Source organism: Ascaphus truei, chromosome 15, assembly GCF_040206685.1.
Source record: "Ascaphus truei isolate aAscTru1 chromosome 15, aAscTru1.hap1, whole genome shotgun sequence".
Classification (NCBI taxonomy): Eukaryota; Metazoa; Chordata; class Amphibia; order Anura; family Ascaphidae; genus Ascaphus; species Ascaphus truei.
This window is the reverse complement of record NC_134497.1, coordinates 9,181,738-9,208,015: the sequence shown is the minus strand read 5'-3', so window position 1 is coordinate 9,208,015 and position 26,278 is coordinate 9,181,738. Positions and strand designations below refer to the sequence as shown.

Below are 26,278 nucleotides of genomic sequence, written 5' to 3'. Positions count from 1 at the left end.
GCTGCAATCCCAGGTACAGGATACACAGGGAAGGCCCACTGCTATCCCAGGTACAGGAGACACAGGGAAGGCCCGCTGCTATCCCAGGTACAGGATACACAGGGAAGGCCGTTGCAATCTCAGGTAGAGGATACACAGGGAAGGCCCGCTGCAATCCCAGGTACAGGATACACAGGGAAGGCCCGCTGCTATCCCAGGTACAGGATACACAGGGAAGGCCCGCTGCAATCCCAGGTACAGGATACACAGGGAAGGCCCGCTGCTATCCCAGGTACAGGATACACAGGGAAGGCCCGCTGCTATCCCAGGTACAGGATACACAGGGAAGGCCCGCTGCAATCCCAGGTACAGGATACACAGGGAAGGCCCGCTGCAATCCCAGGTACAGGATACACAGGGAAGGCCCGCTGCTATCCCAGGTACAGGATACACAGGGAAGGCCCGCTGCTATCCCAGGTACAGGATACACAGGGAAGGCCGTTGCAATCTCAGGTACAGGATACACAGGGAAGGCCGCTGCCATCCCAGGTACAGGATACACAGGGAAGGCCCGCTGCTATCCCAGGTACAGGATACACAGGGAAGGCCCGCTGCTATCCCAGGTACAGGAGACACAGGGAAGGCCCGCTGCTATCCCAGGTACAGGATACACAGGGAAGGCCGTTGCAATCTCAGGTAGAGGATACACAGGGAAGGCCCGCTGCAATCCCAGGTACAGGATACACAGGGAAGGCCCGCTGCTATCCCAGGTACAGGATACACAGGGAAGGCCCGCTGCTATCCCAGGTACAGGATACACAGGGAAGGCCCGCTGCTATCCCAGGTACAGGATACACAGGGAAGGCCCGCTGCAATCCCAGGTACAGGATACGCAGGGAAGGCCGCTGCTATCCCAGGTACAGGATAAAATAGGAAGGCCCGCTGCTATCCCAGGTACAGGTTATACAGGAAAGGCCCCGCTGCAATCCCAGGTACAGGAGACACAGGGAAGGCCCGCTGCTATCCCAGGTACAGGATACACAGGGAAGGCCCGCTGCTATCCCAGGTACAGGATACACAGGGAAGGCCCGCTGCTATCCCAGGTACAGGACACACAGGGAAGGCCCGCTGCTATCCCAGGTACAGGATACACAGGGAAGGCCCGCTGCAATCCCAGGTACTGGATACACAGGGAAGGCCCGCTGCTATCCCAGGTACAGGAGACACAGGGAAGGCCCGCTGCAATCCCAGGTACAGGATACACAGGGAAGGCCCGCTGCAATCCCAGGTACAGGATACACAGGGAAGGCCCGCTGCAATCCCAGGTACAGGATACACAGGGAAGGCCCGCTGCTATCCCAGGTACAGGAGACACAAGGAAGGCCCGCACTTTCCCAGGTACAGGATACACAGGGAAGGCCCGCTGCAATCCCAGGTACAGGAGACACAGGGAAGGCCCGCTGCAATCCCAGGTACAGGAGACACAGGGAAGGCCCGCTGCAATCCCAGGTACAGGAGACACAGGGAAGGCCCGCTGCAATCCCAGGTACAGGAGACACAGGGAAGGCCCGCTGCAATCCCAGGTATAGGATACACAGGGAAGGCCCGCTGCAATCCCAGGTACAGGAGACACAGGGAAGTCCGCTGCTATCCCAGGTACAGGATACACAGGGAAGGCCGTTGCAATCTCAGGTACAGGATACACAGGGAAGGCCGCTGCTATCCCAGGTACAGGATACACAGGGAAGGCCCGCTGCTATCCCAGGTACAGGAGACACAGGGAAGGCCCGCTGCTATCCCAGGTACAGGAGACACAGGGAAGGCCCGCTGCTATCCCAGGTACAGGATACACAGGGAAGGCCGTTGCAATCTCAGGTAGAGGATACACAGGGAAGGCCCGCTGCAATCCCAGGTACAGGATACACAGGGAAGGCCCGCTGCTATCCCAGGTACAGGATACACAGGGAAGGCCCGCTGCAATCCCAGGTACAGGATACACAGGGAAGGCCCGCTGCTATCCCAGGTACAGGATACACAGGGAAGGCCCGCTGCTATCCCAGGTACAGGATACACAGGGAAGGCCCGCTGCAATCCCAGGTACAGGATACACAGGGAAGGCCCGCTGCTATCCCAGGTACAGGATACACAGGGAAGGCCCGCTGCTATCCCAGGTACAGGATACACAGGGAAGGCCGTTGCAATCTCAGGTACAGGATACACAGGGAAGGCCGCTGCCATCCCAGGTACAGGATACACAGGGAAGGCCCGCTGCTATCCCAGGTACAGGATACACAGGGAAGGCCCGCTGCTATCCCAGGTACAGGAGACACAGGGAAGGCCCGCTGCTATCCCAGGTACAGGATACACAGGGAAGGCCGTTGCAATCTCAGGTAGAGGATACACAGGGAAGGCCCGCTGCAATCCCAGGTACAGGATACACAGGGAAGGCCCGCTGCTATCCCAGGTACAGGATACACAGGGAAGACCCGCTGCTATCCCAGGTACAGGATACACAGGGAAGGCCCGCTGCTATCCCAGGTACAGGATACACAGGGAAGGCCCGCTGCAATCCCAGGTACAGGATACGCAGGGAAGGCCGCTGTTATCCCAGGTACAGGATAAACTAGGAAGGCCCGCTGCTATCCCAGGTACAGGTTATACAGGAAAGGCCCCGCTGCAATCCCAGGTACAGGAGACACAGGGAAGGCCCGCTGCTATCCCAGGTACAGGATACACAGGGAAGGCCCGCTGCTATCCCAGGTACAGGAGACACAGGGAAGGCACGCAGCTATCCCAGGTACAGGATACACAGGGAAAGCCCGCTGCTATCCCAGGTACAGGATACACAGGGAAGGCCTGATGCAATCCCAGGTACAGGATACACAGGGAAGGCCCACTGCTATCCCAGGTACAGGATACACAGGGAAGGCCCGCTGCTATCCCAGGTACAGGATACACAGGGAAGGCCCGCTGCTATCCCAGGTACAGGACACACAGGGAAGGCCCGCTGCTATCCCAGGTACAGGATACACAGGGAAGGCCCGCTGCAATCCCAGGTACTGGATACACAGGGAAGGCCCGCTGCTATCCCAGGTACAGGAGACACAGGGAAGGCCCGCTGCTATCCCAGGTACAGGATACTCAGGGAAGGCCCGCTGCAATCCCAGGTACAGGATACACAGGGAAGGTCCGCTGCAATCCCAGGTACAGAATACACAGGAAGGCCGCTGCTATCCCAGGTACAGGATACACAGGGAAGGCCCGCTGCTATCCCAGGTACATGAGACACAGGGAAGGCCCGCTGCAATCCCAGGTACAGGAGACACAGGGAAGGCCGCTGCAATCTCAGGTACAAGATACACAGGGAAGGCCGCTGCTATCCCAGGTACAGGATACACAGGGAAGGCCCGCTGCAATCCCAAGTACAGGATACACAGGGAAGGCCCGCTGCAATCCCAGGTACAGGATACCCAGGGAAGGCCTGCTGCTACCCAGGTACAGGATACACAGGGAAGGCCCGCTGCTATCCCAGGTACAGGATACACACAGGAAGGCCCGCTGCTATCCCAGGTACAGGATACACAGGGAAGGCCCGCTGCAATCCCAGGATAGGATACACAGGGAAGGCCCGCTGCTATCCCAGGTACATGAGACACAGGGAAGGCCCCGCTGCAATCCCAGGTACAGGATACACAGGGAAGGCCCGCTGCTATCCCAGGTACAGGAGACACAGGCAAGGCCCGCTGCAATCCCAAGTACAGGATACATAGGGAAGGCCCGCTGCTATCCCAGGTACAGGATACACAGGGAATGCCTGCTGCAATCCCAGGTACAGGAGACACAGGGAAGACCCGCTGTAATCCCAGGTACAGGAAACACAGGGAAGGCCTGCTGCAATCCCAGGTACAGGATACACAGGGAAGGCCCGCTGCTATCCCAGGTACAGCATACACAGGGAAGGCCCGCTGCTATACCAGGTACAGGATACACAGGGAAGGCTCGCTGCTATCCCAGGTACAGGATATACAGGGAAGGCACGCTGCAATCCCAGGTACAGGATACACAGGGAAGGCCCGCTGCAATCCCAGGTACAGGATACACAGGGAAGGCCCGCTGCTATCCCAGGTACAGGATACACAGGGAAGGTCCACTGCTATCCCAGGTACAGGATACACAGGGAAGGCCCGCTGCTATCCCAGGTACAGGATACACAGGGAAGGCCCGCTGCTGTCCCAGGTATAGGATACACAGGGAAGGCCCGTTGCAATCCCAGGTACAGGATACAGAGGGAAGGCCCGCTGCTATCCCAGGTACAGGATTCACAGGGAAGTCCCGTTGCAATCCCAGGTACAGGATACACAGAGAAGGCCCGCTGCTATCCCAGGTACAGGATACACAGGGAAGGCCCACTGCAATCCCAGGTACAGGATACACAGGGAAGGTCCGCTGCAATCCCAGGTACAGGATGCACAGGGAAGGCCCGCTTCTATCCCAGGTACAGGATACACAGGGAAGGCCTGCTGCTATCCCAGGTACAGGATACACAAGGAAGGCCCGCTGCTATCCCAGGTACAGAATACACAGGGAAGGCCCGCTGCTATCCCAGGTACAGGATACACAGGGAAGGCCCGCTGCTATCCCAGGTACAGGATACACAGGGAAGGCCCGCTGCAATCCCAGGTACAGGAGACACAGGGAAGGCCCGCTGCAATCCCAGGTACAGGATACACAGGGAAGGCCCGCTGCTATCCCAGGTACAGGATACACAGGGAAGGCCCGCTGCAATCCCAGGTACAGGAGACACAGGGAAGGCCCGCTGCTATCCCAGGTACAGGATACACAGGGAAGGCCCGCTGCTATCCCAGGTACAGGATACACAGGGAAGGCCCACTGCAATCCCAGGTACAGGATACACAGGGAAGGTCCGCTGCAATCCCAGGTACAGGATGCACAGGGAAGGCCCGCTGTAATCCCAGGTACAGGATACACAGGGAAGGCCCGCTGCTATCCCAGGTACAGGATACACAGGGAAGGCCCGCTGCAATCCCAAGTACAGGATACACAGGGAAGGCCCGCTGCTATCCCAGGTACAGGATACACAGGGAAGGCCCGCTGCAATCCCAGGTACAGGATGCACAGGGAAGGCCCGCTGTAATCCCAGGTACAGTATGCACAGGGAAGGCCCGCTGTAATCCCAGGTACAGGAGACACAGGGAAGTCCCCCTCTGCTATCCCAGGTACAGGATACACAGGGAAGGCCCGCTGCTATCCCAGATACAGGAGACACAGGGAAGGCCCGCTGCAATCCCAGGTACAGGATACACAGGGAAGGCCCTCTGCAATCCCAGGTACAGGATGCACAGGGAAGGCCCGCTGCTATCCCAGGTACAGGATACACAGGGAAGGCCCGCTGCAATCCCAGGTACAGGATACACAGGGAAGGCCCGCTGCTATCCCAGGTACAGGATACACAGGGAAGGCCCGCTGCAATCCCAGGTACAGGATACGCAGGGAAGGCCCGCTGCAATCCCAGGTACAGGATACACAGGGAAGGCCCGCTGCTATCCCAGGTACAGGATACACAGGGAAGGCCCGCTGCAATCCCAGGTACAGGATACACAGGGAAGGCCCTCTGCAATCCCAGGTACAGGATGCACAGGGAAGGCCCGCTGCTATCCCAGGTACAGGATACACAGGGAAGGCCCGCTGCAATCCCAGGTACAGGATACACAGGGAAGGTCCGCTGCTATCCCAGGTACAGGATACACAAGGAAGGCCCGCTGTAATCCCAGGTACAGGATACACAGGGGAAGGCCCGCTGCTATCCCAGATACAGGAGACACAGGGAAGGCCCGCTGCTATCCCAGGTACAGGATACACAGGGAAGGCCCGCTGCAATCCCAGGTACAGGATACACAGGGAAGGCCCGCTGCTATCCCAGGTACAGGATACACAGGGAAGGCCCGCTGCTATCCCAGGTACAGGATACACAGGGAAGGCCCGCTGCAATCCCAGGTACAGGATACACAGGGAAGGCCCGCTGCAATCCCAGGTACAGGAGACACAGGGAAGTCCCCCTCTGCTATCCCAGGTACAGGATACACAGGGAAGGCCCGCTGCAATCCCAGGTACAGGAGACACAGGGAAGGCCCTCTGCAATCCCAGGTACAGGATGCACAGGGAAGGCCCGCTGCAATCCCAGGTACAGGATACACAGGGAAGGCCCGCTGCAATCCCAGGTACAGGATGCACAGGGAAGGCCCGCTGTAATCCCAGGTACAGTATGCACAGGGAAGGCCCGCTGTAATCCCAGGTACAGGAGACACAGGGAAGTCCCCCTCTGCTATCCCAGGTACAGGATACACAGGGAAGGCCCGCTGCAATCCCAGGTACAGGAGACACAGGGAAGGCCCTCTGCAATCCCAGGTACAGGATGCACAGGGAAGGCCCGCTGCAATCCCAGGTACAGGATACACAGGGAAGGCCCGCTGCTATCCCAGATACAGGAGACACAGGGAAGGCCCGCTGCTATCCCAGGTACAGGATACACAGGGAAGGCCCGCTGCAATCCCAGGTACAGGATACACAGGGAAGGCCCGCTGCTATCCCAGGTACAGGATACACAGGGAAGGCCCGCTGCTATCCCAGGTACAGGATACACAGGGAAGGCCCGCTGCAATCCCAGGTACAGGATACACAGGGAAGGCCCACTGCAATCCCAGGTACAGGATACACAGGGAAGGTCCGCTGCAATCCCAGGTACAGGATGCACAGGGAAGGCCCGCTGTAATCCCAGGTACAGTATGCACAGGGAAGGCCCGCTGTAATCCCAGGTACAGGAGACACAGGGAAGTCCCCCTCTGCTATCCCAGGTACAGGATACACAGGGAAGGCCCGCTGCAATCCCAGGTACAGGAGACACAGGGAAGGCCCTCTGCAATCCCAGGTACAGGATGCACAGGGAAGGCCCGCTGCAATCCCAGGTACAGGATACACAGGGAAGGCCCACTGCAATCCCAGGTACAGGAGACACAGGGAAGGCCCGCTGCAATCCCAAGTACAGGATACACAGGGAAGGCCCGCTGCAATCCCAGGTACAGGATACTCAGGGAAGGCCCGCTGCTATCCCAGGTACAGGATACACAGGGAAGGCCCGCCTCAATCCCAGGTGATACACAGGAAAGGCCCGCTGCTATCCCAGGTACAGGATACACAGGGAAGGCCCACTGCAATCCCAGGTACAGGAGACACAGGGAAGGCCCGCTGCTATCCCAGGTACAGGATACACAGGGAAGGCCCGCTGCAATCCCAGGTACAGGATACACAGGGAAGGCCCGCTGCTATCCCAGGTACAGGATACTCAGGGAAGGCCCGCTGCTATCCCAGGTACAGGATACACAGGAAAGGCCCGCTTCTATCCCAGGTACAGGAGACACAGGGAAGGCCGCTGCTATCCCAGGTACAGGAGACACAGGGAAGGCCGCTGCTATCCCAGGTACAGGAGACACAGGGAAGGCCCGCTGTAATCCCAGGTACAGGAGACACAGGGAAGGCCGCTGCTATCCAGGTACAGGATACACAGGGAGGCCCGCTGCTATCCCAGGTACAGGATACATAGGAAAGGCCCGCTGCTATCCCAGGTACAGGAGACACAGGGAAGGCCCGCTGCTATCCCAGGTACAGGATATACAGGGAAGGCCCGCTGCAATCCCAGGGCAGGATATACAGGGAAGGCCCGCTGCAATCCCAGGTACAGGATACACAGGGAAGGCCCGCTGCTATCCCAAGTACAGGATACACAGGGAAGGCCCGCTGCTATCCCAGGTACAGGATACACAGGGAAGGCCCCGCTGCTATCCCAGGTACAGGATACACAGGGAAGGCCCGCTGCTATCCCAGGTACAGGATACACAGGAAAGGCCCGCTTCTATCCCAGGTACAGGAGACACAGGGAAGGCCCGCTGCAATCCCAGGTACAGGATACACAGGGAAGGCCCGCTGCTATCCCAGGTACAGGATACACAGGGAAGGACGCTGCAATCCCAAGTACAGGAGACACAGGGAAGGCTCGTTGCAATCCCAGGTAGAGGATACACAGGGAAGACCCGCTGCAATCCCAGGTACAGGATACACAGGGAAGGCCCGCTGCTATCCAGGTACAGGATACACAGGGAAGGCCCGCTGCTATCCCAGGTACAGGATACACAGGGAAGGCCCACTGCTATCCCAGGTACAGGATACACAGGGAAGGCCCGCTGCTATCCCAGGTACAGGATATACAGGGAAGGCCCGCTGCAATCCCAGGTACAGGATATACAGGGAAGGCCCGCTGCAATCCCAGGTACAGGAGACACAGGTAAGGCCCGCTGCTATCCAGGTAAAGGATACACAGGGAAGGCCCGCTGCTACCCCAGGTACAGGATACACAGGGAAGGCCCGCTGCTATCCCAGGTACAGGATACACAAGGAAGGCCCGCTGCTATCCCAGGTACAGGATACACAGGGAAGGCCCGCTGCTATCCCAAGTACAGGATACACAGGGAAGGCCCGCTGCAATCCCAGGTACAGGATATACAGGGAAGGCCCGCTGCTATCCCAGGTACAGGATACACAGGGAAGGCCCGCTGCTATCCCAGGTACAGGATACACAGGGAAGGCCCGCTGCTATCCCACTTACAGGATACACAGGGAAGGCCCGCTGCAATCACAGGTACAGGATATACAGGGAAGGCCCGCTGCTATCCCAGGTACAGGAGACACAGGGAAGGCCCGCTGCAATACCAGGTACAGGAGACACAGGGAAGGCCCGCTGTAATCCTAGTACAGGATACACAGGGAAGGGCCGCTGCTATCCCAGGTACAGGAGACACAGGGAAGGCCCGCTGCTATCCCAGGTACAGGAGACACAGGGAAGGAAGAGTAGAGACTCATGCCACTCCTTGACAAAGGCTGCTGTGACAGCTGAAACTTGGACACTTTATTTAATGATTGCATTTTTTAAATCCGTGGAACCACTTCTCTGCCTTTCTTGTGTCACATTATACCACATCGTCATAGCCAAAGGAAACAGCGGCCAGGACATGTGGATTGGTGGTTACGGTGTTAAAGTTTAACACCAATCTGTGTGTGTGCTTATCACGCCTCCGTTACTCATAGTGTGATGTTAGTCATATCTCTTTATCTTGTTGTGCTTCACGTTACTCATCTAGAATTTAGTATTAATAACATTGTAACTTTCTCCCCTTTAGTACCTGACACAGACCATGGATGTAGTGTACTGTATGTATTTGTTTATTCCTATAGCGACATGCATGTACATAACACGCGTCACATAACGGGAATAAGCGCTTCAGACATACAAGTAATATTAGGAAAAGGAGTCCCTGCCCCGAAGAGCTTGCAATCTAAGCGTTTTCTGAAGATCTTTGCTTTGCAAGTGGAAGAGAAGTCATGCAAATATTACTAAGTTATAATAACAAAGTCACTATTATAATTTAAATCAGAAAATTAGCCACCTCCTCGCAGGCTGGCGAAAGCTGCCTCCTTAGTCATGGGAGTTTCATCTAATACAGTACAGCTATCGTGCGCTCCTTGAGAAAGCGCAAACACTTGCGTGAAACGCGTTGTTAGGACTTTCTTGTCTATGTTTTTGTCATTCATCTATGCCCCAATAAAGCCTTTTTGTATTTTTTCCATACATGGGTACTGTACCTCATTTTTCTCTTTCTTTACCATTTTTGGCTAAAGATTGTCCGTTTAACATGTGAGTGCTCTGAATACACTCCATTCATCTGTTGAGTTTCATCTAATGTTTGTCTCCTGCCTTAAACTAAAACCAAAAAGATGTTCCTCAAAACCTAACTTAAAGCAAACATGGGAATCCTGTTTCTAGGAATCCCACAGCTATTGCAGCCTACACGTTTAAAATGTACTCGGCCCAAATGGGTTCTGAACCCCTATTGCAGTCTCTTCTGAAGCATCATACAGTATTTAAACTGCAGCTAGCGAATAAATCCAAGTACTCATTAATATTTGGCAGCAAGGGATTTGGCCATTCTGGTTTTGGTGACAGGGCAGAACATTTCTGCAGAACATTTGCTTTGATTTGCTCTTGTAAGCTCGAGAAGATTTCCGTTTCTATTTTCGGTTATGTGTCAGCAATGAGCTCAGAGAATTTGCATTTTAACGCTTTACTTAGAGACTGGCTTGTTGCAACCCACACTGACACACACACACTGACATACACACACACCCCCTGGGACGAAGGTCTTTTTTATTAATTAAACTGCAATAGTGCAGACAACTGCTTAGGTAACCTCCTCCCCTCCCAAAAGAAACCCGCAGTAACACCCGCTTCTCCCTGTCTCAGACCTTTGAAATAACTCACGGTGTCAGGTGAAGACAAACAATGTATATTTCGAACTCTCTAGCGTTGACTCGTTTCTGAGTGAGATTTGGGATTGTGTTTATTTGTTTCTGAATACACTTGTTTTGCATTTTGTCGAATATAAGAATAGCGGGGGTGCTGCCGACGTTTGTGGGAACACATAATCCGTATGACCAGTTGATCATCCAGTTTAATTTCGCACGCTGTTTTCACACAGTTATAGTCTTCAGATTTTTTTTGTGTGTGTGCATCATTATTCTATTTTATACCATCGGTGTCAGATGCAAGAAAGCTCTCCTACAAGCGTCGTCATACACTCAAAACACTTGTCTATCTCAGGGGAGAAGGAGCGGACCAGTGAGTAAAAGACACTGACTGGCACTGGTTCAATTCCCGGTGTCGGCTCCTTGTGACCTTGGGCAAGTCACTTTATCTCCCTGTGCCTCCGACACCAAAAACATAGATTGTAAGCTCTACGAGGCAGTGATGCGTGCCTGCAAAATGTCTCTGTAAAGCGCTACGTAAAACTAGCAGCGCTATACAAGAACATGCTATTATAATAATAATAAGCAACTTCAACCTGCCCGATAAAAAGAGAAAAACATTGACAGAAAGATGCGCTGCAGTTCAAACAATTCAGGAGTCTGATTATCATGTGTGTCAACAATCTTCTCCCCTCACACAAGGAAGGTAGAAAAGGACAATGCCTGTGAAGCGCTATGTACATGAATGACACTACAGGCGGTCCTCGGTTATCCAACGGAATCTGTTCTGGAAGTAGCGTGGGATAGTGAAACCGTTGTAAAGTGAGTCCCATGTTAATCAGCGGCGGTGAGGGTTGGATAACGCATTCAGGAGTCGGATAACGCATTCCGGCCTCGTAAAACGGCCCGTAGGGTTGCATTGTAAAGCATTGGATATGCCATTCGTTGTAAAGTGAAACGTTGGATAACGAGGACTACCTGTATATAAAGATATACATACATACAATTCCTGTCTGGGAGATTGATACAAAGTAACGAAGCACAGGGCATTCTTTCAAACCTTTGCCTTCCCCGTTCCCTAAATCTCCTGTTCTTTTCTTGGTACCCACAGAAAATGAGTTCCGCGGTGAGCTACTAAACCAAAGGTGGACCCGCGGCGAGAGGATAAACAGCTGTGAAACAACGAGGAGATTAAGCAGCCGGGAGTCCAAGGTACGAAGAGTCTTTGATTACTGCACAGGGTCAGTGCTCGAGATGCATGCAACACATTGCAAAACCTGACAGGCATCATTACAAAGCAGTGCCAAGTCATGAGAAAGCTCATGGCACCGTAAGACATTATTTCCCCTTCCAATGAATGGGCCTTAGGGGTACTTTACAACCCCGTGGCGTGTCTGCTGGCTTATCACCGCTTAGTAAAAATGGCCCAAAGTCTGTTGCAATACTAAAAGTATGCAGAGTTTCTAATTATATCTAGAAAATGCAGCATTTTCATCATCAGGAGATCCCTGTTATCCTTGTATAGCGAAGAATGTTCTTTTTCTGGGTCTGATGTGAAATGAAATACTTTATATCATTATTTAGGGCGGCATATTCATCAAATAGTGTGTAGGCAAATCTGAAAGACAGTGTACAGTAGGTAGGCTGACACGTTTAGCGTGAGTGTTGGCTAGAGATGTGTTACACTAGCTAAATACTTCCGAGGAGATCCATTCAACGATGAGAAGCAGCCAGCATGTCACGTGGGCGGCGACGTCTTCCTTTGTGTCACCCGCAGAGGAAACGACTGCTGTTTAATTGTGTTCTGAATGTCGCTAACAAAGGGCTCGCTGTCAGGGATATTTAAATCGAGCAGCAGGGAGGACACCCCGGGGGGGAGAACCGCTCATCGGAAAACCAAACTTTAAAGCTAACAAATCGCTCACACGCACACAACTTGAATTTAAATCTGCCGCTTCCACGGCTCACGATAAAGTCCGCACAGGTGTAATAAAGGCCTATTTGCTAAGTGGCACAAACGGCTTTTTTTGGGTCAATGTCAAACATTCAATAGCGCATGTGTACGCCTGTGTACCAAGAACCAATCTCACCCGAGCATAGAAAAAGCAACTTCTCCGATTCTAGAATACAAGTCAGTAATAAATGTAGGTGCTGGCTGGACATGTGCCAGGATCGCAAAAGCACAAAAATAGCACAAATCGATATCATCACCCGTTTGCAAAACACAAGGCTTAGCTAAAGACATCAAGGGAAGGTACAGCCTTGTGTCTGGCAAACGTTTGTGTGTGCGACATGATTATAATCGATTTTTGTACTAAGCTGAAATGTCTCCATCTGCGCCCCAAAATAATTTTGTCATGTTTTAGCACACAGAAATGTATGTATGTATGTATGTATATCTTTATTTATATGGCGCCAAAAGTGTACTCAGCGCTTCACAAAGAATACAGTATGGAGAATTATAATAATAAAATAAGCGCAGCAAAATCAGACAATAGGAAAGGAAATCCCTGCCCCGAAGAGCTTACAATCTAAGTGGTATGTTGGGAGACTTACAGAGACAGCAGGTGAGGGAATAAGTGCAGTAGATGGCAGTGTCTGGCCTTGATGGTTGGTAGGGGTGACTGTGGGTGTGGGACAGTAACCACGAGTCAAGGCTATTGGGAGGCTTCTTTTGCAATGTGAGTTTTAAGGTTGGTCGGTATTACATTAGATGGGTTAATACCATTAGCAGGGGAAGAGGTGGCAGGGAGGCGTGGGTCAGAGCAGATGTGTGTATGGCTGGGTCCAGGATTAGGAGACATATCCCAAGCATCAAGAAGGAGGAGTAGAGAGAGAGAGAGAAAGAAGGTGAATAGAGGATTGGTGGGGTGCAGAAATGGACGGTGTTTGGAGTACTGATGTAAAGGGTATGTATTTCAGAAATAATATTTGTGTGCAGTACAAAATCAATGAAAAGTGTGTCAAAATCACTCACCAAGTTAAATTTGTCTTAAAGTGTTGGCACAGAATGAAGCTGCTTTGTATCAACCCAAAAATATATTGGATGCGGCACAGATATTTTATTATATAGGTTTAAAACATTATTTTCACAGTATGACTATTATAAATAATATTACACTAATAACATTAAAGTATTACTAGCTCTAAAAAATTAAAAAAAAACTTCATTTAAATTGTACCAATCCATATTTCACATGAGATGCGTCAAAAATCCTTTAAAAAAACAAATTATGCGCTGTATGACATCTTCATAAATACAAACATTTTTTATTTTTGAAACTCCCCAAATTTTTTTATTGGATTTATCAGCGGGATACAGAAAAGAAAAGGAGGGAGGGGGGGAAACAAAAATAAGCAAGGGGATAGGAAGGGGGGGGGGGGCGGGTAATACACACATTATTTTAACGTTTGTATTATGTTAGTACATAATACTTGCAGTGTTTACAACTGAAGAAGAGACCTGCGAGGTTTGGGAAACTCTGAACACACACTCTTACATCTATTGAAGAACTCTCGCCAACCCGTGAAAAGTTAGTGCCACTGACGACATCCAATCTCCATTTCTCACAGGCGGCTCTTTAGTTTATTGTAATCTGAGCAAAGTTAAAACCCACAATAAATAACGGACTTCCATTTTATCGATAGTCCCAATAGGCGAGTCAATTCCGTGCCAACTCAGAATGCGCCAATGTAGAATGGTGCCCTGTGATAGCTGCATGTTGTGTGGAGAAATGTGTGCGGGTTGCTGTATGCACACACTAGAATTAAAGTGCAGATCCGTTAGACTCGCTTCACTCCCAGGAAGTGGAAGAGTCTGGAGATCATCCAAGGGCGATCCACTGAAAGAAATGCTTTATGCTTTGCAAACAAACACAAAGTGGCTTTGGTAACATCATCTTGTGTTCTCATCAAAGCCCGCAGTCATGTCGAATTCTGTGGCTGTGCCTTGAAAGTGTGTTCACTCATAGAAACCCATAATCAAATTCTGCTTGGTAGGGTCTTTCATCGTTAGAACATATAGAGAATAAACAAGAGGAGCTGAAAACAAACCAAAAAAATAATAATATGAAATGAGGTGTGGCAGGGAGCCTCCAACACCAACCGAAAGATCACAATGCAGAGAGAGGGGGGAGAAAGGACACAGCTCAGTCAAAATATATCAAAAGAATATATGTATATTAAAAAAATTATTACTTTGGATATTATATGTTGAATAAAACATTTGTAAAAAATCAAGTAAATACAAATAATACATGAAAACAAAAATGCAGTCAGTGACATCCTACCCAAGGCAAATGAAGCAAAGGTGTGATGTTTTGGGGTACCCACCCCTTCATCAGATAACCCTACTAGTCTGGTCTTTGAAGTGCCTTTAAAAAGGGCTCTTGACGTAGGGGAAACCTCCCCCCTGCCCCACGCCATCACAATTTTGTTTCCATGTATTGATTGTATTTTTTTTTATTCAACAATATATATTTGATGTATTCATGGTTTTCAACATACACATATTCTTTTGATATATTATAAGTGAGCAGGGTGTTTTTTTTTTTCTGTATCACCATTACGGATTCTTCTGTCCAACAAAACGTTTTCTGCTTTATTATTTAAAGTCTTTTTTTTTTTTTTTTAGTTTGTTATGACGGGAAATGAACCAACCTAGTGGCAGCAGATGACCATCAAAAATAGATTTAGGGGAAAATAATCAAACAAAAGCCCAACTATTATTTTTTTATTTCATTGGAAAGGGGGTGGCATCTTTTTTGCTACATTAAAAGAATAGAAATAAAAGAAATAAATTTTAAAAAAAGCTCATGACTGAACACGATGGAGATATTGCATAAAGGGGGGGGGGGGGGGGGGTTACCTTCTTCCGGGCTGGTACAGCTTGTACTACCATAATGAAAACTATTTTCCTTAAAACATTTTTTGGACGGACTGCCACTTAATCTCCTTCGTGGCCATAGAGGCCAATGATACCGGATCCATTTTCCGACAAACAGGCTTAGTGCGTCATTGCTTTCCAATGTATTTCTGGCCACTCTGGCAGCACAGTATACGGACGGTGAGGGGCTTGAGGTCGCCTAGTCTTTGGATGTAGAAATGAGTATGAATTCGTGGATCGGGGAGGCTGTTAATAAACATGCTCGGTGCTGCAGCAGTACAAGGCTTGCGTTGATCAGGAGCTCACGTTGCTCCAGAGGGTTGTTTTGCTTTTGCTTCCAGCAAGAGACATACATCAGTGTTTCCGTGCTGCAGTGAGAGAGGGAGAGTGGCACTTTGTTAATATATATTGGACGTGAGACAATTGTTCTTTGTATGTCAGCAATAGGTGTTGGTGGGGCTGAAGAGAGAGACATCCGAGTTGTAAAAGAAAGGATTTGACAGCAATGGCCAGCCACGCCAAACAAGACATGGTTCCAGCCAAAGTGCAGATGTCACTTGTAACTGTATCACAATATCAATCACCAATAATCTCACAGATCAAATACCAATAGTCACATATGGCACCATAAACAATAGCACATATCATGTATCACTTGTAACAGTGTCACAGAAGATTGCTTAATAGTAACATGCAAAGGTGGTACCTATTTTCCATAGATGGTAATATTGTATCACAATATCAATTTGCAAAGGAACCACTATACATTCGGCCTTCGTTGTATTAGTCCACCTACAGGCCTAACAACTCTCACTCGTTGAAAGGATGTCTCACTCATTGGAAGGATGTCTCACTCATTGGAAGGATGTCTCACTCATTGGAAGGATGTCTCATAGACTTCAATGTAATCCCATTCTAAGAAATACGATTATTTCCATCAAAATCTAGTTTTTGGTCCAGAACCCCACTTCCCACGTCATGTAATTAGGTTTCCTGCATAACTGCCGCTGTGATTCTGGACAAAGCACTGTGGCCCCTATTCAAATTTTAATGTGTTCTGAATCCGTTTTCCCAGGGCTGGAGAAGATTTCAGTCCCATCAATTAACGTGGAGCAGAATTCTTCTCCAGCTCTAGGACGCGATTGCAGAGCATTTTACATGTGTGGCCTTTACCTTCTTGTGCCTCAGGTTGACCATAATTAATGTAATAATACTAATAGCAGTGATAATATCAGAATTCCTCATCACCCCTCCTTTACAGAAGCTGCAGACCGGATGCATGATCCGAAATAGTTTGGCATTAAAATGTATATAAATATGCACTAACGACATTGTAAGATGCAACGGGATTACATTTTACCAATATTTTTAATTGTCCTTAAACTGTACTTGCATAATAAAGTGCATGGTGGGCACATTGTGAAAATACAATAGCAACGATATAAGTGATGTTTCCCGTAAACTCTTTATAATTCCAGATGAATGTAGAAAATGATGATACAAGAACACGCACGCGGTCTAAAACAATCAGAGGTAAGTGCGCGCTGTTCCTTTGCGCTGCAGGCGGCAGGTTGCTCTTAGAAGATAACACGGAGCCACGTACTTCTCATGCAAGTCATACATCATCAGATTCATTCACAAAAAAAAGTTCCTTAATAACAAACCGAGATGTATGATTAATTCATTCTGAAAAGCCCTTAATTACTTACAAGCATTCATCTACAGAGTGCAGAGCTGCAGAGTGTGATGTGAGTGTTCTCCGGGGATCACCGCTAAAAGCTACACTGGTTTGAGAAGCAGGGACACACACGCTGATTCCATGAAAATGAGCCCGAGACTCCAATCTGTACATTTCTTACATGACTAACAGAGACAGCATGGCAGAGCAGCAAGCATTAAATAGCCTACACCCCCAAACTGCATGAGTGGTAACTGTGGGCAGTAAGCAGCAATATACCCGTGGAATGATGGGAGACAATGGCCAGCCGAATCCCGTAAAGTCTGAAAGTACTAGTTTTAGATCCATGTTTATATTCAATGACATTGTGACAGTATGGTCTGTGTGTACCCATGGGTATTTGCTCAGATCTAGAACCAATAACCTGCGTCACCTCTACGCGTGTAGAAGAGGTCGAAATGTGTGTACGTAACGCTCTGTGCACGTCGGCGATTGGCACTAATACATATTTTTATGTGCTTCTCCCCAGTGGTCCCAGCGGAGCTCATAGGACAGGAAGTGAGGTAAGAGCATGCAAAGAGTAGTACCTGACCTCACATGTTCCAGCGTGGACCTCCACTAGGCCTCTCTTCTGCAGCACAGCGTGTCCTATTCAGCGGCTGTCTCAAATACCCAGCTTAAAGAAATATTCCTTTTATTTTATAGTCTTAAAAACATGGTACAAATTTGCTTTAGAAATTAGCCCTGGTCACTGCAACTTTGTAACTGCTATGCCACACTATCTATCGTTAGGAATTAGTACCACACACTCATAATCCAATCGGTATGCATTGTCTATTCCATAGAACTTGTTTTTGTGCTGAGCCTTTGGTACAAAGCCAGTTGTGCAGTTATAGATATTGTTTCTTAAATAATATTTTTTTAATCAACTTCACCAGCCAACACTGCATTCAAACTTTGAAAACATCTCAGAGCCTTTCATTTTATTACTGTTCACATGGGTAGTAATAATAATAGTTTTTTCTTGTATAGCGCTGACAGTATACACAGAGCTGTATATAGAATTTTTAAAGGCCAGAGTCTCTGCCCTGCAGAGCTTACCATCTATGTTCTTGGTGCCCGAGGCACAGGGAGATAAAGTGACTTGCCCAAGGTCACAAGGAGCCGACACCGGGAATTCAACCAGGTTCCCCTGCTTCACACTCAGTGTCATTGTAGCGACAGTTGTAACTGGTGACACATTTGCGGGTCATCCTTGTATGCCCCACAATCCCTAATGCAGATGTCAGCTAAGTGGATGATTAACTGGACGAGTACTCGACTAATTGGGATCTGGGCACTGGCTGCATTTAAATGAGAGTCAAGAAACAGGATAGAGGGGAATGATCAGAACCAAGAACATAAAAATCCAATAATACAAACTGAATATGTTAGCCCATCAGTACTGGGAGACCTGACACATATTAGTTGATAATATACGTGGATGTTCTATATTTCTAGAGCATGCAGCTGGTTCATGCCAGCAACTTCTATAGCACTCAAAGAGTTAAGACACAAGGAAGGTGTCTAACATTGTGCTCATACACATGCAAATCTTTATCTAAACATACTCATGAAACTATAATGAACCATTCATTTAAATAAATGGGGTGAAGTGTTTCATTAATTTGAAGCAAAAGAGGTCACATGGCTCATCAGCATTACAAAATACAATAAAAAGGGATGAGAAAAAGCTGCTTAGTGGAGGAGATTCCATTCCTTAGCTGGTTGGTGGATGAGTTTCTGTTTCCTAGCTGGTTGGTCGATGAGTTTCTGTTCCTTAGCTGGTTGGTGGATGAATTTCCATTCCTTAGATACTTGGTGGATGAGTTTACGTTTCTTAGCTGGTTGGTGGATGAGTTTCTGTTTCCTAGCTGGTTGGTGGATGAGTTTATGTTCCCTAGCTGGTTGGTGAATGAGTTTCCATTCCTTGGTTGGTGGATGAGTTTCCATTCCCTAGCTGGTTGGTGGATGAGTTTACAGTCGTTAGCTGGTTGGTTTATGAGTTTCCGTTCTCTAGCTGGTTGGTGGATGAGTTTACGTTCCCTAGCTGGTAGGTGGATGAGTTTACGTTCCGTAGCTGGTAGGTGGATGAGTTTACGTTCCGTAGCTGGTAGGTGGATGAGTTTACGTTCCGTAGCTGGTTGGTGGCTGAGTTTACGTTCCGTAACTGGTTGGTGGCTGAGTTTCCGTTCTCTAGCTGGTTGGTGGATGAGTTTACGTTCCGTAGCTGGTTGGTGGATGAGTTTACGTTCCGTAGCTGGTAGGTGGATGAGTTTACGTTCCGTAGCTGGGTGGTGGATGAGTTTATGTTCCGTAGCTGGGTGGCGGATGAGTTTACGTTCCCTAGCTGGTAGGTGGATGAGTTTGCGTTCCGTAGCTGGTTGGTGGATGAGTTTACGTTCCGTAGCTGGTTGGTGGATGAGTTTACATTCCGTAGCTGGTAGGTGGATGAGTTTACGTTCCGTAGCTGGTTGGTGGATGAGTTTACGTTCCGTAGCTGGTTGGTGGATGACTTTACGTTCCGTAGCTGGGTGGTGGATGAATTTACGTTCCGTAGCTGGTTGGTGGATGAGTTTCCATTCCTTGGTTGGTGGATGAGTTTACGTTCTCTAGCTGGTAGGTGGATGAGTTTACGTTCCGTAGCTGGTAGGTGGATGAGTTTACGTTCCGTAGCTGGGTGGTGGATGAGTTTACGTTCCGTAGCTGGTAGGTGGATGAGTTTACGTTCCGTAGCTGGTTGGTGGATGAGTTTACGTTCCATAGCTGGTAGGTGGATGAGTTTACATTCCGTAGCTGGGTGGTGGATGAGTTTACGTTCCGTAGCTGGTAGGTGGATGACTTTACGTTCTGTAGCTGGTAGGTGGATGACTTTACGTTCCGTAGCTGGTTGGTGGATGAGTTTACGTTCCGTAGCTGGTTGGTGGATGAGTTTCCCTTCCTTGGTTGGTGGATGAGTTTACGTTCTCTAGCTGGTAGGTGGATGACTTTATGTTCCGTAGCTGGGTGGTGGATGAGTTTACGTTCCGTAGCTGGTAGGTGGATGAGTTTACGTTTCGTAGCTGGTTGGTGGATGAGTTTACGTTCCGTAGCTGGTTGGTGGATGAGTTTACGTTCCGTAGCTGGTAGGTGGATGAGTTTACGTTCCGTAGCTGGTTGGTGGATGAGTTTACGTTCCGTAGCTGGTTGGTTGATGAGTTTACGTTCCGTAGCTGGTAGGTGGATGAGTTTACGTTCCGTGGCTGGTTGGTGGATGAGTTTACGTTCCGTAGCTGGGTGGTGGATGAGTTTATGTTCCGTAGCTGGGTGGTGGATGAGTTTACGTTCCGTAGCTGGGTGGTGGATGAGTTTACGTTCTCTAGCTGGTTGGTGGATGAGTTTATGTTCCGTAGCTGGTTGGTGGATGAGTTTACGTTCCGTAGCTGATTGGTGGATGAGTTTACGTTCCGTAGCTGGTAGGTGGATGACTTTACGTTCCGTAGCTGGTTGGTGGATGAGTTTATGTTCCGTAGCTGGTTAGTGGCTGAGTTTACGTTCCGTAGCTGGTTGGTGGATGAGTTTCAATTCCTTGGTTGGTGGATGAGTTTACGTTCCGTAGCTGGTTGGTGGATGAGTTTACGTTCCGTAGCTGATTGGTGGATGAGTTTACGTTCCGTAGCTGGTAGGTGGATGACTTTACGTTCCGTAGCTGGGTGGTGGATGAGTTTACGTTCTGTAGCTGGTAGGTGGATGAGTTTACGTTCTGTAGCTGGTTGGTGGATGAGTTTACGTTCCGTAGCTGTGTGGTGGATGAGTTTACGTTCCGTAGCTGGTTGGTGGATGAGTTTACGTTTCGTAGCTGGTAAGGTGGATGAGTTTACGTTCCATAGCTGGTTGGTGGATGAGTTTACGTTCCGTAGCTGGGTGGTGGATGAGCTTACGTTCCGTAGCTGGGTGGTGGATGAGTTTACGTTCCGTAGCTGGTAGGTGGATGACTTTACGTTCCGTAGCTGGTAGGTGGATGACTTTACGTTCCGTCGCTGGTTGGTGGATGAGTTTACGTTCCGTAGCTGGTTGGTGGTTGAGTTTACGTTCCGTAGCTGGTTGGTGGATGAGTTGCCGTTCCATAGCTTGTAGGTGGATGAGTTTATGTTCCGTAGCTGGTTGGTGGATGAGTTGCCGTTCCGTAGCTTGTAGGTGGATGAGTTTACGTTCCGTAGCTGGTTGGTGGATGAGTTTCCATTCCTTGGTTGGTGGATGAGTTTACGTTCTCTAGCTGGTAGGTGGATGACTTTACGTTCCGTAGCTGGGTGGTGGATGAGTTTACGTTCCGTAGCTGGTAGGTGGATGAATTTACGTTCCGTAGCTGGTTGGTGGATGAGTTTACGTTCCGTAGCTGGGTGGTGGATGAGTTTACGTTCCGTAGCTGGTTGGTGGATGATTTTACGTTCCATAGCTGGTAGGTGGATGAGTTTACGTTCCGTAGCTGGTTGGTGGATGAGTTTACGTTCCGTAGCTGGGTGGTGGATGAGTTTACGTTCCATAGCTGGTTGGTGGATGAGTTTACGTTCCGTAGCTGGTAGGTGGATAAGTTTACGTTCCGTAGCTGGTTGGTGGATGAGTTTACGTTCCGTAGCTGGGTGGTGGATGAGTTTACGTTCCGTAGCTGGTTAGTGGCTGAGTTTCCGTTCTCTAGCTAGTTGGTGGATGAGTTTACATTCCGTAGCTGGTTGGTGGATGAGTTTACGTTCCGTAGCTTGGTGGTGGATGAGTTTACGTTCCGTAGCTTGGTGGTGGATGAGTTTACGTTCCGTAGCTGGTAGGTGGATGAGTTTACGTTCCGTAGCTGGTTGGTGGATGAGTTTACGTTCCGTAGCTGGGTGGTGGATGAGTTTACGTTCCGTAGCTGGGTGGTGGATGAGTTTACGTTCCGTAGCTGGTTAGTGGCTGAGTTTCCGTTCTCTAGCTAGTTGGTGGATGAGTTTACATTCCGTAGCTGGTTGGTGGATGAGTTTACGTTCCGTAGCTTGGTGGTGGATGAGTTTACGTTCCGTAGCTGGTAGGTGGATGAGTTTACGTTCCGTAGCTGGTAGGTGGATGAGTTTCTGTTTCTTAGCTGATTGGTGGATGAGTTTCCATTCCCTAGCTGATTGGTGGATGAGTTTACGTTCCCTAGCTGGTGGGTGGATGAGTTTCTGTTTCTTAGCTGATTGGTGGATGAGTTTCCATTCCCTAGCTGATTGGTGGATGAGTTTACGTTCCCTAGCTGGTAGGTGGATGAATTTACGTTCCGTAGCTGGTTGGTGGATGAGTTTACGTTCCGTAGCTGGGTGGTGGATGAGTTTACGTTCCGTAGCTGGTTGGTGGATGAGTTTACGTTCCATAGCTGGTAGGTGGATGAGTTTACGTTCCGTAGCTGGTTGGTGGATGAGTTTACGTTCCGTAGCTGGGTGGTGGATGAGTTTACGTTCCATAGCTGGTTGGTGGATGAGTTTACGTTCCGTAGCTGGTAGGTGGATGAGTTTACGTTCCGTAGCTGGTTGGTGGATGAGTTTACGTTCCGTAGCTGGGTGGTGGATGAGTTTACGTTCCGTAGCCTGGTGGTGGATGAGTTTACGTTCCGTAGCTGGTAGGTGGATGAGTTTACGTTCCGTAGCTGGTTGGTGGATGAGTTTACGTTCCGTAGCTGGGTGGTGGATGAGTTTACGTTCCGTAGCTGGGTGGTGGATGAGTTTACGTTCCGTAGCTGGTTAGTGGCTGAGTTTCCGTTCTCTAGCTAGTTGGTGGATGAGTTTACATTCCGTAGCTGGTTGGTGGATGAGTTTACGTTCCGTAGCTTGGTGGTGGATGAGTTTACGTTCCGTAGCTGGTAGGTGGATGAGTTTACGTTCCGTAGCTGGTTGGTGGATGAGTTTACGTTCCGTAGCTGGGTGGTGGATGAGTTTACGTTCCGTAGCTGGGTGGTGGATGAGTTTACGTTCCGTAGCTGGTAGGTGGATGAGTTTACGTTCCGTAGCTGGTAGGTGGATGAGTTTCTGTTTCTTAGCTGATTGGTGGATGAGTTTCCATTCCCTAGCTGATTGGTGGATGAGTTTACGTTCCCTAGCTGGTGGGTGGATGAGTTTACGTTCCCTAGCTGATTGGTGGATGAGTTTACGTTCCCTAGCTGGTGGGTGGATGAGTTTACGTTCCCTAGCTGATTGGTGGATGAGTTTACGTTCCCTAGCTGACTTCAGTTCCTGCGCCATGAAAGAAGGGACGAAGTCACAAATAATCTTTGTTCTCATTTCTATTCTCCCAAGCTGCCCCACCCCAGGATGTAACGGCTCAGGACATATAAGGGGAAAATATGCAAGACATAGAAGGTAAATTTTGGATGCACAAAGCTGATGCTTTAGCACTGCATATGCAGCACACAGGTATGACATCTACATAAGAATACAGGGCTGCAGTAGGGCTTTAAGAAGCCTGGGGCAACTGAGCTAAAGATGCCCCCCTCCACCACTAGTTTCAGTTACTACATGCACTGTGTATCCTTCCTCTTACCCTGCAGTATATGCTGTGATATTTTCTTCCATTTAGAAACCCACCAGTGAGTTACAGTACTCACTGATAACCAGGGAGAGAAACTGGCAAAGGGTCAAACAGTAGCATGGAGGCAGCTTCTTGTAAGGGCCCTCAGATACCCCAGCTTAGAACTGTTACTCCAGCTGCCCCTTCTGACGACAGGGAACAAAGGTGCAGAGGAAATGTGAGGTGGCAAAACTGAATGGCATAACGTGGGGTCTGCTAGACAGATTAACCCCTTCAGTGCCGCAACACACCTTATTTTGATCTAATCACTGCTAGTGATTGTTCCACAGATTTGATATAAAATATGAATTTATAGGGTGTTACAGACACTAAAGTAACCTAGCTTTTATCAAGCTATGTCAGTTGATGTAAGATACTGTATGTTAGGCTTGTGTGACAGGCGTAGTACTCGGTCATTTAACCAAAAACACTACAATCTTAACATGGAACATGTCAAAAAGTCAATCACATGTTAGGCATTTAAGTCTGAACAGGAAAAGGCCTGAAACGTCACTGAATTACAATGCATTGTGCGCTTGCTGTGCTTGGTAGAACTCAGTCCTGGATGTGCAAAGTTGCAGTTGCCATTGCTAACTTGTAAAGAAAATTGTGGCCATAGAAAACAACAGTATCATTTCATAATAAATGTGGATAACTTGTAATATATTTTTTGGACCCGGTTAGCGGAATTAGATAAATTGACCGAACTGGTAAAACTTCCCTTTTTTTTTTTAAATTTCAAATTTGCCAAATTTTATAATAATGAACAAAAAAGCAAAGTGGATGCCAAATTATGTTTTAAGAGGCGGATCATTGCCTGCAGTGTCCCTGATCAATGAGATCATTTATTTGGAATTCCCTGAAAAATAAATATATAGAAAGAAAATTGTGGACTATCTTCCCAGCAGCATCTGTCTTGTTGCCGTTTCACAGTTTACAAAGTTGCCCCCTGGCGCGGAAAAGAAAGCTGCAGGACGCCGACGCCGAGCACCACCCATCCAAAAGGAAGTCCCACCCGCTTAAGCTGGCTCTGGACGAGGGCTACAATGTGGACAGCGACGGCAGCGAGGAAACTGAGGCGAAGGAGGAGGAGTCCGGCACAGATGACTCTGAAGGGACATTGGATGAGACGGAGGAGGAATCGGAAACTACGGAACCCAAAGATGTCCCAAGCCCCGAACCTGTAGAAGGTGCACTACCTTTAGGAGTCTTACACACATCATCCTTTTATTAGTTACAAAGCGAGTGATACAAAGTAGAACACAGATATTAAGAGCCATGGAATGTCCCCAGAGCCTACAAAAGGTGTTATGTCTACAGGACTCTTAGATACATTATCATTGTTTTTTATTGAAAAAAAGAAGAGATAAAGTATTACAGGTACTATAAATTCATACCCTAAAGAGCTTACAGTCTCACTTTTCTTATAATGGTAAGCTGTCATTAAGAGAGTGTAGCAAGCTTAAAGTTGGTTGCCTGATTTATGTACAAGCTTGGATACAAAACAGCTACTACTATAACCTGTTGGATATCCGTGAACTAGTCTCCTTTTCATTAGACCGTGACTTTGTTAATTAAGGTTTTGTTTCAGCAGTTTTTCTAGCTACATAATTACAAGACCCATTTATTCCATGGAGTAATTACAGAACAAGGCAGGATAAAGATAACCTTTTGTTGTTTTGCATTACAGCTGAAAGCTCAGTAAAAGCAACCTGCGAAGAGCTTACATCTAACAATGAAACAAGCTCCTGTGCAAAAGCCAATTACAGCAGCTATCAAGAAATCATTGCCAACTCTCTCTTAAACCTGGGCCAAATAGCTAAAGAAACACTTGTCTCAGAAGGGCATTTGCCAGAAAGTGAGCTGGAGACTCCCAAACCAAGTGCTGGTGTTGTACAGATAGTCCAGGAGGAGGTAGAGGAAACAGTGGTGGAAGAGGTCTGTGAGAAAGAGATCATCATTCAGACTGAAGATGCAGAAGAGGTAATTGAGGTGACCAGTGAACGAAGCAGTGAGTCATGTCTTGAACCGAGGGATGAAGTCAACTGTGATGACGCCTGCAAGCTTCAAAAGGATATGGAAGATGAAGAGGACGATGAAGAAGATGATGATGAACTGGATGAGGATGATGATGACCTGGACGAGGATGAAGAGGAAGAAGAGGAACCACCGTCTGACATGGTCACCCAAGAAATGCCCCGTGCTTCTCAGGACTCCCCCAAAATCCACTGTGAAGGACAATTCAGTCCTAAACCCGAATATTCAGTCATTGTGGAAGTCAGGTCAGACGATGATAAAGACGATGACAGCCATTCACAGAAATCAGCTGTGACGGATGAGTCTGAGATGTACGACATGATGACCAGAGGAAACCTTGGGCTTTTGGAGCAAGCCATTGCTCTAAAAGCCGAACAAGTTAAGGTTGTCCGGGAGCCCAGCAGAACCCCTGCAGACAACATCCAGAATTTCCAAGCGGATGAAAAACAAAACAGATCGATGGACATCAGAAAAAACTTTTACGGTAAACCTATTTCTGTGTTTAAAATACATGGAGGTGGCGCAGACCAAAATATCAGAAGCTATATACAAAATATATATATTTGTTCCTACAAAGGTTTCGATCTACACAAGAACATAAGAAACAGAGAGACTACAGTGTTGGAGGACTGGGTGGTCAAAGTGGACCCATTCGGGTTTATCTGTGTAAAGACTAAACATTTACACCTGAAAGAGAGGCACAAATATTATAGAGGAAAAAAAATAACATTTATTGC

General features: G+C 48.6%; 1 protein-coding gene across 7 annotated transcripts in view; it reads left to right on the top strand.

Moving 5' to 3' along the window:
- MYT1 (myelin transcription factor 1) overlaps positions 1-26,278 on the top strand; it is an 87,946-nt gene that overhangs the window by 26,071 nt on the left and 35,597 nt on the right. For 5 of the 7 annotated variants that reach the window (XM_075571520.1, XM_075571523.1, XM_075571518.1 and 2 more), the window contains 6 exons: positions 11,462-11,562; positions 16,714-16,768; positions 17,443-17,476; positions 23,234-23,296; positions 24,438-24,694; positions 25,195-26,025. In XM_075571520.1, coding sequence (XP_075427635.1) covers positions 11,462-11,562; positions 16,714-16,768; positions 17,443-17,476; positions 23,234-23,296; positions 24,438-24,694; positions 25,195-26,025 — 1,341 coding nt within the window. The remainder of the gene's footprint in view (positions 1-11,461; positions 11,563-16,713; positions 16,769-17,442; positions 17,477-23,233; positions 23,297-24,437; positions 24,695-25,194; positions 26,026-26,278) is intronic. The other 2 variants (XM_075571522.1, XM_075571521.1) reach the window with 1 other exon arrangement.